Below are 14461 nucleotides of genomic sequence, written 5' to 3' on the forward strand. Positions count from 1 at the left end.
TCCAACAGCTGCGTACGTAGCAGAAAGGAGGGTGTCCCGCTATACTGCCTCCTCAGCGCAGTCGCCTTTCGTTCCAAAGCCAAAACCGTCCTGAACCTAAGCTTCGACTCTCGGGCCACATAAGCAATGATATCCCCCCTTAATACAGCCTTAGCCGTCTCCCAATAGAGAATGGGCTCCTCGCGATGCTGCTGATTAGTGTGGTGGAAATCTTGCCAACGCTTTACCAGGTATTCCTGAAACCGAGCCTCCCTAAACAAATAACACGGAAACCGCCAGGGCCCTCTAGGGCATGCAGAATCGCCCCAGGTCCACCGCAATCCCACCCATGCATGGTCAGAAACTTCAATGGGCCCCAGATCCACCCCCAACACCCGGGGAAGCAGGTTGCGGGAAATAAGAATAAAATCAATTCGAGAAAGCGTCCCGTGCGCCCTGGATATGTGGGAGTAATCCCTCTCCAATGGATGGAGCACCCGCCACACATCCAACACCCCCAGGGTAGATTCCAAGAGCTGGGCCCCAGTGAAAAGTTTAGAGGTCTCTCTGCCCGAAGAAGCAGAGCGATCTAACTTAGGATCCGGCACCTCGTTAAAATCCCCGCCCACCAGCATGGGAACATCACCAAACTGCAAAAGCTGATTGCGAAGCCCCCGAAAGAACCTGCCCGATGGATTGTTAGGAGCATAGATATTACATAACAAAAGGGGCCTATTATCCAGCAACACTAAGGCAACGATGTAACGCCCACGCGGATCACGGAGCACTCTCTGGGTTTGAAGACGAAGACCCTTTCGGATCAAAATAATAACACCTCCCTTTCCCCCCACAGCGGGCGCCTCCAAATGGGAACCCACCCACCAGGTACAGAGCTTAGCATGTTCCACTGAGGATAAACGTGTCTCCTGTAAAAAGGCTATGGAGGTTTTAGAGCGATTCAAACGCTGCAAAATTTTTGAGCGTTTAATAGGGGAATGAATCCCCCCAACGTTCCAAAAAGTTAAAGTATATTCCAGAGTTGCCCACTTAGTAGAAAAAGAGAACATACAGAAGAAACCAGTAATGCACCAGAGAAGCGTCCCAGCCACCACTTCTCCAGTATCAAGCAGCCGCCTGCCCCAAAAGGCGAGCCATACCCCCGCCGCCACTCCAGACCCAGATCAAACAGCCCCCCCACCCCGCTCCCACTAGAATCTACAATTACCCCAACCACTGAAACCCCAAACCCCTGCTCAACCTCCCCCCACCCCCCAACCCCTCCCCTCCCCTCCCCCTGCCACAACCAACCCTCACCCAACTCACATCCCAGACACCCCAAAAAGGGCATCACTTCCAGAAAACCGTGACCACCCTCCCACGGGATCACTAACCAAGAACCCCCGGGCCTCAGACCCCCACCATAAAAAGACCAAAATGCAACCCCAGTAACCAAAGCCACCCCGAGCACTCAAACACACCCCACCCCTCCCCGCTCCCTCCCACCACATCTCCCACATGCGGTCACACTCTTCCAGCAAAGACCCCAATGGATACAGCACAATATTGAACAGGCCAAACCCCACTGGGAAACCTCCTGGATCTGAAAAAAAAGAAAAGAAACGAAGAAACACACAAACCAAGAGACCCCATCGCCGGACACCAGCAGGACCAACGTGTCAGTCTCCCCTCCAACCACACTCCCACCAGCCTCATCCACGCTTAGAGGAACCCATAGGTTCCAAGCAGACAAAGCGTTAAAAGAAAGGAAAGGAAAAACAGGCCACCAGTCCATACATAAACTACAGGACAGTCCACCGAAGATAGGGCTCCTCAATCCCCGACAGCTCTCTGCGCCTGTTCTTCTGGCATCATCTCCGTCAGGAACTTCTGCGCTGCCTCCAGCGTGTCAAAGTGATGTACCCTTCCCAGGTGGGTCAACCGCAAGCGAGCCGGATACTGCAGAGAAAAGGCAATGTGGCGTTGGATGAGACGGGTGCACAAAGGTGAAAACCGGCGCCGTGCCTGAGAGACTTCCGCTGAGTAGTCCTGAAAGCAAAGAACGGGCCTGTTGTCATACAAGAGTTTCTTGCCCTGCCGCAACGCACGCAAAATCTCCATCTTATGATGATAATTCAGGATACGGCAGATAACCACTCGTGGCCGGTCAGCATTCTCTCGCCGCTGCCCCAAGCGATGCGCCCTCTCCACCCGCAGGGGGCCCGAGGAGGAAGATAAAGATAAGGTCTCCGGCAGCCAGCGTTCCAACAGCGCTCCCAGCTCCACATCTCGCACCGACTCTGGCAAACCCACAAAACGGAGGTTATTCCTGCGGGACCGGTTCTCGAGGTCATCCACCTTGGCTCTCAATGCAGCCATAGAGGCAGCCTGGGCAGACTGCTCCTGAGTAAGCTGCTGGACAGTATCCTCAGTAGCACTCACTCTTTGCTGGGTCTCTTTCACCTCTGAGGAAAGGGAAGCAAAACGCTGATCTAAACTGTCCAACTTGTCCAGTATGCGCTGCAGCTTGTCTCCTAGGGAACTTTCAAGCGCCGCCTGGACCTCCGCAGACACCGCCGACACCCAGGAGGAGTTAGGAGCCTCCGGCGACGGGGGAGCCACGTGGTCCGCCATTTTGGAGTCAGGCGGCTTGCATCTCTCCCGCTCCTTACGGACCGTCTTCGTGGCCATCTCAGCGCGCCGACCCGTGCAATCTGCTCGCACACCTCCTGGGAACACACCACCTCCGTGGGGGGACCGAGTCCGAAGATCAAAATGCGGCGAATTTGCTGAGCCGCGGTCGGGTGGTGCGGAGCTGTAGCTACTCGCGGTCTACAGCTCCATGTTTCCGCCGGAAGTCTATGCACCTTTATTGCTCCTGCAGTCTTATGATACCCTACACATATGCACTTTTGTTGCTCTCGCAGTCTTATGATTCAATGTTTTTCATTTTGTATTCTTCACTATGTGCTAGTCCTATTCACATTTCACTGTCTTTTATCTATCATTATGCTTGTTATTCACATCACATGGATTGGCACCTTATTATTCATGATTGTCTTCTTATATTTGGTTTTGTCATCACTTTGCATTTGTTTATCAGCACACCACATGCCATGTGTTTATGTATTCATATATTTGTTATTGTATATCTTTAGATATCTTCATATCCATTTATTAGGACCCCTGAAGAAGACTTGTTAACCGAAACATGGACTGTGTCGGGTCCCTTGGTTTGTTAAAAGGTGGTAACATTAACCGCATTTAATAATAGATAGAATAAACATAGCCTGCATCTTGTACATTTTGTCTGCAGTTTTTCCTTGTTTCCCTTTAGTGCATCTAGGTCTGAATGGGGATCTGAAGTAATTCAGCTTGTTCAATTTTTCAGCTGGTGTATATTCTAGGGCTCACTGCAATATATACAGTGCTATATTTTCCTAGGTTTATTTTTGTGTGAGTTTTGGAAGTTGGTACTGTTATAAAATCATAGACTTGTCCTGATTGGCTTTTGTAGGGTTTTATATTACTTCACAAGATACCTGGTGGTTTATGTTGCTGTTACTGAGATAACACAATCTATATATTCCACAAGGGTCCTCAATCACCAATATAGCTCAAATGGTAGCAAAACTCTACCACCATTGGAATACCCTTATGTATTCAATATTTAGTCAAAGTTTCAGGGATCCTCAGCGGCACCACTTGGAGCTCAATAACATTTCATTGCGCCAAGCTTTATGTGTCTACTCGTCATCGGGTCCCGTTATTATATTAATTATCAAATACTATTTTTTACTCTTGCATCATATCAAACATTTTTTTTGAAGTTTATATATTTTATAATCAGTATTTAAAAGCTGTTACTTAGCTTTTTCGTGTGGTCTCTGGCAAGGGGAATGTCATACCGACATGTTTCGCTATAGATAGCTTTATCAAGGAATACCCCCCTAATATTAAACCGCCAGCACATACAACCACTCAGTCCTAAGGCCTAAGGTCTTAGGACTGAGTGGTCGTATGTGCTGGCGGTTTAATATTAGAGGGGTATTCCTTGATAAAGCTATCTATAGCGAAACATGTCAGTATGACATTCCCCTTGCCAGAGACCACACGAAAAAGCTAAGTAACAGCTTTTAAATACTGATTATAAAATATATAAACTTCAAAAAAAATGTTTGATATGATGCAAGAGTAAAAAATAGTATTTGATAATTAATATAATAACGGGACCCGATGACGAGTAGACACATAAAGCTTGGCGCAATGAAATGTTATTGAGCTCCAAGTGGTGCCGCTGAGGATCCCTGAAACTTTGACTAAATATTGAATACATAAGGGTATTCCAATGGTGGTGGAGTTTTGCTACCATTTGAGCTATATTGCTGTTACTGAGATGACATCAAAATTAGACATTTATTTTATATGGTGAGTTTTGCTCTGAACTCACTGTTGTATCAGTAAGGCTTCTGTGAATTCAGATTGTATGTTTTTAAACTTAATACCTTGGTGATCCAGTGTAAAGGGTCAAAGATAATTATTTTACAGGGTCGTAAAACTCTTTACAATTAGAAATGAAACCAGAGCCAGTACAGAAAAATTTAAGCCCCCCCCCTTTTTAAACTTCTCACGGTGGTGGAGTTTTGCTACCATTTGAGCTATATTGCTGTTACTGAGATGACATCAAAATTAGACATTTATTTTATATGGTGAGTTTTGCTCTGAACTCACTGTTGTATCAGTAAGGCTTCTGTGAATTCAGATTGTATGTTTTTAAACTTAATACCTTGGTGATCCAGTGTAAAGGGTCAAAGATAATTATTTTACAGGGTCGTAAAACTCTTTACAATTAGAAATGAAACCAGAGCCAGTACAGAAAAATTTAAGCCCCCCCCCCTTTTTAAACTTCTCACAGCAGTGGCATGCCCAAACAATTCAAGTACCTTTGGCATCCAGGAGGGCACATAGCCTCAGCACTGCTACTTTTCCCAGGAGCCCATCAATACCATGAGCCATTTTCCCTCCCTCTCTAGGTTTAGTGTGTTTTCTCCAAACAACTACTTGACTCCAGGTAGCTCCAACAACTCAAATTTGAAGCTCTACAACCTTACCCAGAGAGGAACCCGAAAGATTAATATTTTAACAGCATCTCTGGATTTGTCTACAAAAACTATGGTGGCCTTAGTACTCTACTATGATCTCTCTTTTAGAGTACAAGGAATTCCCTACTTGTGAAACCTTTAACAGATCAGGTTTTGTGGCCTCTGATGGTCATAAACTTTCCAATGTTTAACTAGCTAGAGTGAAAGAAAAATACCGTACATGTTTTCCCCAATCCTAGAAAAGTTAATGATCAACTATTTGTAAATTCAATCTAGACTTCTTTTCATAAATGTGACAGTAGCCATCAGCAAGGAAATTTAGAGGATCTACCGCCAGAGGCCTCAGAGAACAAGCATAAGTAGGCTGTAATATCACCACAAGACCTCTCTAGCTATAAACCCTAAAAATATTTATTTGCTTACTAATGGGACTACTAGTCAACAGCAAACGATGGTTATCATTGAGCTCTGAGGTTTTGAATAGTGTGCTAATATTTCATGCTACTATCTAAAGTGATTTTTCTTCTCCATCTGAACATACCGGGTTATATGGATCCATTGAAGTCTTCATACGAGGCTCTAGAAGATTCAAGGATAAGGACTGCAGAACATACAGATAATGAGCCATCTCATCTCCCATAGACTCAGAACTGTGGATAATTTTCTAAACAAGCCAACAGACACATGAAAACATACATTATATAATGCACTAGTATTTTAGCCCGTTATATTAACGGGTGCTAGAATATATGTCTGTCTGTCTGTCTTTATTTCTGTCTCTCTCTATCCCGCTGTCTTACTTTCTGTCTGTCTCTCTCCCTGGCCCCCTTTGTCTGTCTGTCTTTCTGTGTCTCTCCCTGTCCCTGTGTCTTTCTTCTTTTCTTTCTGTCTCCCTTCCTCCCGCTGGTGGTAGAATATATGTCTGTCTTTCTTTCTGTTTCTCTCCCTACCCCTGTCTTTTTCTTTCTGTCTCTCTTCCTCCCGCTGTCTTTCTTTTTTGTCACTCTCCCTCCCTGGCCCCCTTTGTCTGTCTGTCTTTCTGTCTCTCTCCCTGCCCCTGTCCCTGTGTCTTTCTTCCTATCTCCTTCCCTACCTCTCTGTGCAGCATCCGCAGCATTCCCTCTCTCTCCATTTACCGCAAGAGGAGCCTGCACGGACCGAACAGCCTGAGCCCCGACCAGTGTAACTTTCCGGCGGCTCCTTTCACGATCGCTGCCTTCTCCGACGCAGGAGCGGCTCGTGAGAGGAGCCGCTGCAGCGTCTTTTAAGCTAAAACAGAAACTTCGGCCCGGCCTGTAGGTCAGGGGTTCCCCGGGCTGACAGCCACCTGCTGCTGGTGGCTCCGTGCTCGCCTGCCGCGGCCTGCAGCCGCTGCAGCCTACAGCTGCCAACAGCCACTGGGGCCTACAGCTGCCGCGGCCTGCAGCCACCGACAGCTGCCGCGGCCGACATCCACCTCGGGGGAAGAGAGAAAGAGAGAGAGATTCGCGCGCATGCACACTCCTACCTGCGGTGCCCTACAGCACACAGAAAATGGGAGCACGCAGGTGGGAGTGCGCCTGCGCGGCTTAGGGTTTTATTATATTAGATTATAAAAAAGTGCCTTAGGAAGTCAAGGCACATAGATACATACATTGCATTTATTTTATAATGTCAATGTATACACCTATGGGAAGATTATGTACCTAGCTTGTTAATCTTCTTTCAAGGAGATAAAAAGGTTATTCTTGAATCTCTGGATTTGTGCATCTTCACCCGCAAGGTGTGTGTAGAGAACCTCATTTGCATTTTTCTGCTCCATCTCCCTTCTCCCTGAGCTGTCCTATATTCCTCAGTTCGAATCAAAACAGGTGGTCAGCCCTGGAGACTAAACATAAGAGGGAGGGGTCAAGGGACTCTCCCTGAGAAACAAGTCTGTTCTTCTCATAACACCTATACAAAATCAATCAAGGACCAAGGTTCACAGGCAAAAATTACTGTAAAATAACAAACATCAAACGTGACCCTGAGACCTGACTTGCTAAGTGTATTAGGAAGAAAAAAAACCTTCAGAGTGGGACAGACTACAACTGTGGAAATCACAATCCCATCTTAAATAATCATCAGTCAAAAACACCTCCTGTAGTTCAATAACGTCTGCACTTTAACTTGAATGAAAACAGCACGTTTCTTAAAGAGTCCCAATTTTTACAGAGCACGTCTGTTTCACCTGCTCATAGCACAACAAACAACAATAATATTAACAATGATGAACAATTTATAACCCATAAGGAGGAAGAACATAGGCCACCTACTTGAGTGCAGCTTGCACTAACCATCATGGGATTCTATCAGATACCCTCTGCTTTCTTGAGATGTGCCCCTAAGCTGGGGCATAAGTTTCATCTCATCTCAGCTCTTGCTAGAGGCCAAGGAAAGAATAAAACTGTCCATTGCTACAAACAAGTCCGGGATAGAATGGCAGGCAAGGAATCATCTGACAGGACAAGTTTCAAGACTGATGTTCCTATCTCCTAGAAAAAAGATTAACAAGGTAGGTACATAATCTTTCCTTCTAGCTCAATAGGAACATCAGCTGTGAATCACTGGGACATAACAAAGAAGCCCTGGAATCTAGGGTGGAATAGATGAGCCTGCTGACAGCACTGAAGCTCTGAAAATGGTATCCAATATTGCCTCTACATCCACTCTGTGAATTTTTGTAAAAGTATGGAAAGAAGACCAAGTGGTCGCTCTATAAATCTCTTCCATGGACATTGCTTAGGATTCCTCCCAGAAGAAGCTACGTTCCTAATGAGCCTTCAGGGAGGTTGGAGGTATCTACCGCTCCCGATATAAGCTGGTGAAATGACCTTTTGAATCCATCTGGAAATGGTTGCATTTGAAGCCGGTTGTCCCCAGTGGCCAGTACCCGCTAATACAAATAGATGATCTAATAACCGAAACTCCTTAGTCACTTCTAGGTAATGCAGCAACACTCTGTGCATGTCCAGCAGTTTCCTGATCTTGTCTGTCTTCTAGGATCCTGAAGGCATACACGCAGGCAACCGGACCTCCTGGTTGTCATGAAAGCTAGACAATACCTTCAGCAAGAAGGATGGAATTATATGTAGTACTATTTTCATCTCCGACCTTCTGAGGAAAGGATAGAGTCTGCAGTTTTGACACTCTTCGTGCAGATGTGATAGCCACCAAAAATTCTGCTTTCACAGTGATGTCCAGTACTGACACCTTCTCCAGCAGGTCAAATGGTGCTCTGACTAGAGCTCACAGGATGAAATTCAGATTCCACTCTGTTAAAGGATGCTGTATAGGCAAATGCAGATGTAATGCTCCCTTCAAAAAATAGGGATAAATCTGGATGAGAGGCCAATGTTCCTTTGTTGGTCTGAGGTCTAAAGTATGAGGGACCTGCAATTTGTACTTTGGGGGAATCCACTGCTAGGCCTTTTTCAAGTTTTTAATCCACGTGAGTATTTCACCCTCAATTCCATGGCTTGCAATTTTCCGAAGTAGTCATTCATGTAAAACTTTGTCGAACACCTTCTGAAAGTCCAGATATACAATGTTGACCGGGTCGCCCTTGTCTATCTGCCTGTTCACTCCCTCAAAGAAGTGCAGCAAGTTTGTCAAACAAGATCTGCTTTTGCTGAAACCGTGCTGGCTGGTCCTCATCAGACCATGTCTGTCAAGGTGATAATGATGCGGTCCTTTATCAGTGCCTTCAATCATCTTTCCCGGTACCGAGGTCAGACTCACCAGTCTGTAGTTTCCCGGATCTCCCCTCGAACGTTTTTTGAAGATTGGCGTAACATTTGCCACCTTCCAGTCCTCTGGAATCTTTCCTGTTTTGATCGACAGATTGGCTATTAGTTGAAGCAGTTCAGCATGGTCCCTTTCAGTTCCTTGATGAACCTTGGATGGATGCCATCCAGTACCGGGAATTTATCGCTCTTGAGCCTATCAATCTGCTTGCATGCCTCTTCTAAACCCTGTCAGTTTCCCGTTTTCACTTCCAGCATATAACCTGATGGGTTCCGGTATGCTGTGTATATCCTCTTCGGTAAATACAGACGCAAAGAACATGTTCAGTCTTTTGGCAATTGCTTTGTCCTCCTTTAGCGCTCCCTTTATTCCTTGGTCATCCTACGGTCTCACCACTTCCTTTGCTGGTCGTTTCCCTTTAATATATCGAAAGAACGGCTTGAAGTTCCTCGCCTCCTTGGCTATTTTTTCCTCGTAGTCTCTTTTGTTCCTTTTTACCGCCTTATGGCACCTGCGTTGATGTCATTTGTGCTTATTCCAGTTTTTGTACATTTTTTATCTTTTCCACTCATTAAACAAGGTTTTTTGTCTTTGATTGCTTCCTTAACCTCTACAATGAGACATGCTGGTTCTTTATTCTTTTTCCTCTTTGATCCCTAGTTGATACACGGTATATATAGATATTGCGCCTCAGTGACTGTATCCTTAAAAAGAGACCAAGCTTGCTCTAGTGTCTTTACAATGTTTATCCTGTTCTTAATCTTCTTCCTCACCATGTGTCTCATCCCTTTGTAATTCCCTTTTCAGAAGGTTAGCACCGTGGCCGTCATTCTGGACCGATGTTTCGCCCCTGTTTCCAGATTGAAGTGGATCATATTGTGATCGCTGTTTCCCAGCGTCCCTTCTACTTCTACATCCTGTGCCGGTCCTCGCAGCCCATTTAGAATTAAGTCCAGAATTGCATTTCCTCTCGTGTTTTCCTTGACAAGTTGCTCCAGGAAGCAATCGCTTACAGTTTCCAGGAACTTGGTCTCTCTAGCACAGCCGGAGGTGCCGAGGTTCCATTCTATCCCCGGATAGTTGAAGTCGCCCGTGATAACTGCGTTGCCTCCCTTGCAGTTGCGTTTAATCTCATCCATCATTTCTCCATCAATTTCTTCGGATTGCCCTGGGGGTCAGTAGTAGATGCCTATCCTCGTTTCCGGTACATTTGTTCCTGGAATTTTGACCCATAGAGACTCTAACTTACCTGTCTGTTGTGGCATGTTCTCTACAGTGGATTCAATTTCCTCTTTGATTTATATGGCAATGCCTCCTCCTTTTTTAGTCACTCTGTCTCTGCGGTATAGTTTGTATCCTGGTAACACCGTATCCCAGCCATTTTCACCAGTCCACCATGTTTCCATGATGCCAGTGATGTCAACGTTATCCTTTTGTGCCACAGCTTCTAATTTACCCATCTTATTTCTAAGGCTCTTTGCATTTGTGTACATACACTTGAGTTTGCAGCCTGTTCCCTTCTTGCATGTCCTTCCCTCTTGTGTCCCTTTCGGTCTGTCTTGTCTGTGATCTGGTGAGTCTTCCCCTTCATCCTCCTGCATGGTATCCTCCATGTATACCTGTTCCCGAATCATCGACTCTCTCTCTTGGTTGATTGTCGGCTTTCCCTTTCTTCCTAGTTTAAAAGTTTCTCAACTTCTCTCTTGATGTTGCTTGCAAGTAGCCTCGTTCCATCTCTACTGAGGTAGAGTCCGTCCTTCCTGTATAGCTTGCTCTTCCCCCAGAACGTCGTCCAGTTGCACACGAAGTGGAATCCTTCTTCCTCACACCAGCGCAGCATCCACGCATTGACTGCTTGCAGTTTCATCTGTCTCTTCTCATCTGCCCTGGGTACTGGCAGGATCTCCGAGAATGCTATCCTCTGCATTCTGGTCTTCAGCTTCCTTCCTAGTGTCCGGAACTGGTCCTTCAGTACTTCTCTGTTGTAGTTCCTGTTGCTCACGTTGTTCGTCCCCACATGGATCACCACTGCGGTATCTTCTTCCTCTACGCTATCGACAATCCTGTCTTCTACCTTGGCTCCCAGTAGGCAGGTCACCAGCCGATCCTGTCTTCCTCCCGCTATGTGGCTGTCAACTTGTCTTATAATGGAGTCCCCCACGACAATTGCTGTCCCCTCTATCTTCTCTTGCTTCTCCAGCCGCAGGTCTGTGTCCCAGGTGTATGTCCATCTCTCTAGCCATAGGTCCATGTCCTCCATGCACACCCATCTTCCCTCATCTTGGCATTGGCTTGCACTGGACTTGTCCTCCTCCTCCACTGCTCAAAGTGCCTCCAGTTCCAGTATTCTGCCCTCCAGGAGTCTGACTTGTTTCTTCAGGCTCTCCAGTTCTCCGCATCGAGTGCAAACGTAAGACCGCCTCCCAGAGGGGAGGTAGTCATACATATGGCAGACGGTACAAAACACTGGGTAGCTCAACTTCTGCTTCTGTCTGCTGCTTCCATTGCTGTCCTCCACGTCTGCTGTGGATGTCCTCAGCGACAGCTGTGTCCTCTGTGTCTGCCCGGCTGTGTGTCCTTTGTGCCAGCTGTGTTCTCTGTGTTTGCCCGGCTGTGTGTCCTCTGCGCCTGCTGTGTCCTCTGTGTCTGCCCGGCTGTGTGTCCTTTGTGCCTGCTGTGTCCTCTGTGTCTCCTCTGTACCTGCTGTGTCTGTCCGGCTGTGTGTCCTCTGCACCTGCTGTGTCCTCTGTGTCTGTCCGATTGTGTGCCCTCTGCACCTGCTGTGTCCTCTGTGTCTGTTCGGTTGTGTGTCCTCTGTTCAAAATTGTTAAAACACATGCATATTGTGAAAAATTGCAGGCAGACCTTAGGAAATTGAAAGACTGGGAATCCAAGTTGCAGATGAAATTTAATGAGGACAAATGCAAGTGATGCATATTGGGAAGAATAACCCAAATCACAGTTACCAGATGCTAGAGTCCACCTTCGGGGTTAGTGCCAAGAAAAGGATCTGGACAATACGATGAAACCTTCCGTCCAATGTGTGGTGGTGGCCAAGAAAGCAAACAAGATGCTAGGAATTATTAAAGAATGGATGGTTAACAAGACTAAGAATGCTATAATGCCTCTGTATCGCTCCATAGTGCAACCTTACCTGGAGTATTGCATTCAATTCTGGTCTCCTTATCTCAAGAAAGATAACGGCACTAGGGAAGATATGATTACAGTCTACAAAATTCTGAGTGGAGTAGAACAGGTATAATTAGATCGATTTTTCACTCCGTCAAAAATTACAAACACTAGTGGGACACTCGATGAAGTTACAGGGAAATACTTTTAAAACTAATAGGAGGAAATATTTTTTTACTCAGAGATTAGTTAAGATCTGGAACGCATTGCCAGAGGTTGTGGTAAGAGCAGATAGCATAGCTGGTTTTAAGAAAGGGTTGGACAATTTCCTGGAGGAAAAATCTATATTCTGTTATTGAGAAAAATATGGGGAAGCCACTGCTTGCCCTGGATCGGTAGCATGGAAGGTTGCTACTCTTTGGGTTTTGGCCTAGTATTAGTGACCTGGGTTGGCCACCATGAGAATGGGCTACTGGGCTTGATGGACCATTGGTCTGACCCAGTAAGGCTATTCTTATGTTCCTACATTTTATGACAAAGGCCACCAACTATTTTAGTAGCCTCCCTCTGGGCTGACTTCATCCTGTTTATATCTTTTTGAAGGTGCGGTCTCTAGAATTGTACACAATATTCTAAATGAGGTCTCAATATACAGGGGTATCAATACCTCCTTTTTCCTATAAACTATTCCTCTCCCTATGCACTCAAGTATCCTTCTGGCTATCACAGTCACCTTTTCAACTTGTTTGGCCACCTTAAGTTCATCACATTCTATCATACCCATTTGTATCTATTAAATTGCAAGTGTAAATGTGTGTAAGTAGTTTCAATAGGGTAGCGCTGACAGTGTGTTTAGGATCCAGGATCTAATCTAATCTAAAAGGCTTTTATTCCACATCCTGTCTTTTGGATTTGATGCAGATCACAATATGATACACTCTTAAGAAAAATTAAAAATTAGATTCAGTTAGAATAGATATGAAATTTATACTGAATAACAAATCTAAAAAAAATAAGTCCTAAGCGCCTTACAAAAAAACACAATGTATAAATTAAGCAGTCTTAATATGAAGTGTAAGGCTATTCCAAACTTTAGCAGCCTAGTAAGAAAATGTACATTCTAAATGAGCTTTCTTAAGCACATTTGTAGCAGATAAAGGAAAATTAAGTTTAAAACTACAAATGTTCGTAGACGTAATAAATTTACAGTACTTGGGATGCATTAAAAAATTCATTAAGTGCTCAGTAGAAGATGAATTAGATAGGCCAGGCACCTCCACCTCCAAAGACTGCACAACAAAAGAATCCGTCTCAAAGACTGATAAGTTTGAGGGAGGGGAACCTTTTCACTATACCTACTTCTGTCAAGGTTTCTACCCATACTGCATGGACCACTGCAACTCTTGACTCAGGGGCACATAAAAATGAGAGACAGTTATCACAATTGCATAGGTCATCCAAATGCAGGGATTAGGGTAGTCACCCCTATTTCTTTCATCTCCAAGGATGATCCCGCTCACCAACATTCTCCAGAACACATCCCCTGGAGAGTGTAATGGAAGATGGAAGTGTGGAGTGGTTAAACCTGAGACGGTGACAAAGGGTTGAGTACTGATGATAGAAAGGATCTTGTTTTCTCACCTTGTGAATAAACTGTCTCACATCCTTCCTCCAGAGAAAGTCAATCATTTCCTTGAATAGAAATAAACAATGCATTTTTGAGTTTAAATCACGTATTTTTTTCATGTTAGACATGCTTCTGGTTTCTCTCCCTCAACCCCCCCCAAGTGTTACAAGATCATCTACAGAAGTGAACAAACATCTTAAGAAAAAGAGAGTGCCAGATTCTTTAAAAATCACAATTGTGAAACGTCTGCTAAAAAGAGATCTTTTAGATTCTGAAGTGGTCACTAAATATAGAACAGTCTGAATTTTATCCAGTATTGTAAAAGTCATTGATAAGGTTGTGCTGAATTAAATAATGGACCTTGTGGAGAATAAATGCTTTGATAGATCAATATCACTATGAATTTAGAAGAGCACATATGCTGAAACTTTGTTGTCCATTGTTGATGTGCTGCAGAAGGGACTAGATAATAATGTGTGGTTTTGTTTTATTAGTTTGCGTATTTAGTCAGCCTTTGAGCTAGATTCACTAAGCAAACCGATCGTGTACCGATCGGTTTGCGACCCCTTGGCAACCTGATTTTACTCCGGCCCGATTCACTTACCTCTCTGCCGACCATCCTCTGATCTGCGCTTGCAAATGAGGGGAACGGCATGGAAAGTAGGCAGGGATGTGATTCACTAACCAAAACCCTGCAATACCGACTGGGCTGGCTGATCACAAACAAGCGACTGCTGAGGATTAGTCGCTCAAGCCCTTTGTGACTGCCCTGCCAGCCCTGATCTCCTGCCTGACCCGATTATGCTAGTTTGCTACTTTATGCTGAGGTATGGAATAATTCAACTCTGCCTTCCATTGTCCA

The 14461-nt window shown here is 45.1% G+C and overlaps 1 protein-coding gene across 3 annotated transcripts in view; it reads right to left on the reverse strand.

Moving 5' to 3' along the window:
- Positions 1-14461, reverse strand: part of ELMO3 (engulfment and cell motility 3) — a 298038-nt gene that overhangs the window by 134236 nt on the left and 149341 nt on the right. For all 3 annotated transcript variants that reach the window (XM_033940764.1, XM_033940765.1, XM_033940766.1), the window contains 2 exons: positions 13614-13664; positions 5620-5742 (listed from right to left, as the gene is read on the reverse strand). In XM_033940764.1, coding sequence (XP_033796655.1) covers positions 5620-5742; positions 13614-13664 — 174 coding nt within the window. The remainder of the gene's footprint in view (positions 1-5619; positions 5743-13613; positions 13665-14461) is intronic.

Source organism: Geotrypetes seraphini, chromosome 4 (assembly GCF_902459505.1).
Source record: "Geotrypetes seraphini chromosome 4, aGeoSer1.1, whole genome shotgun sequence".
In the NCBI taxonomy this organism is placed as follows: Eukaryota; Metazoa; Chordata; class Amphibia; order Gymnophiona; family Dermophiidae; genus Geotrypetes; species Geotrypetes seraphini.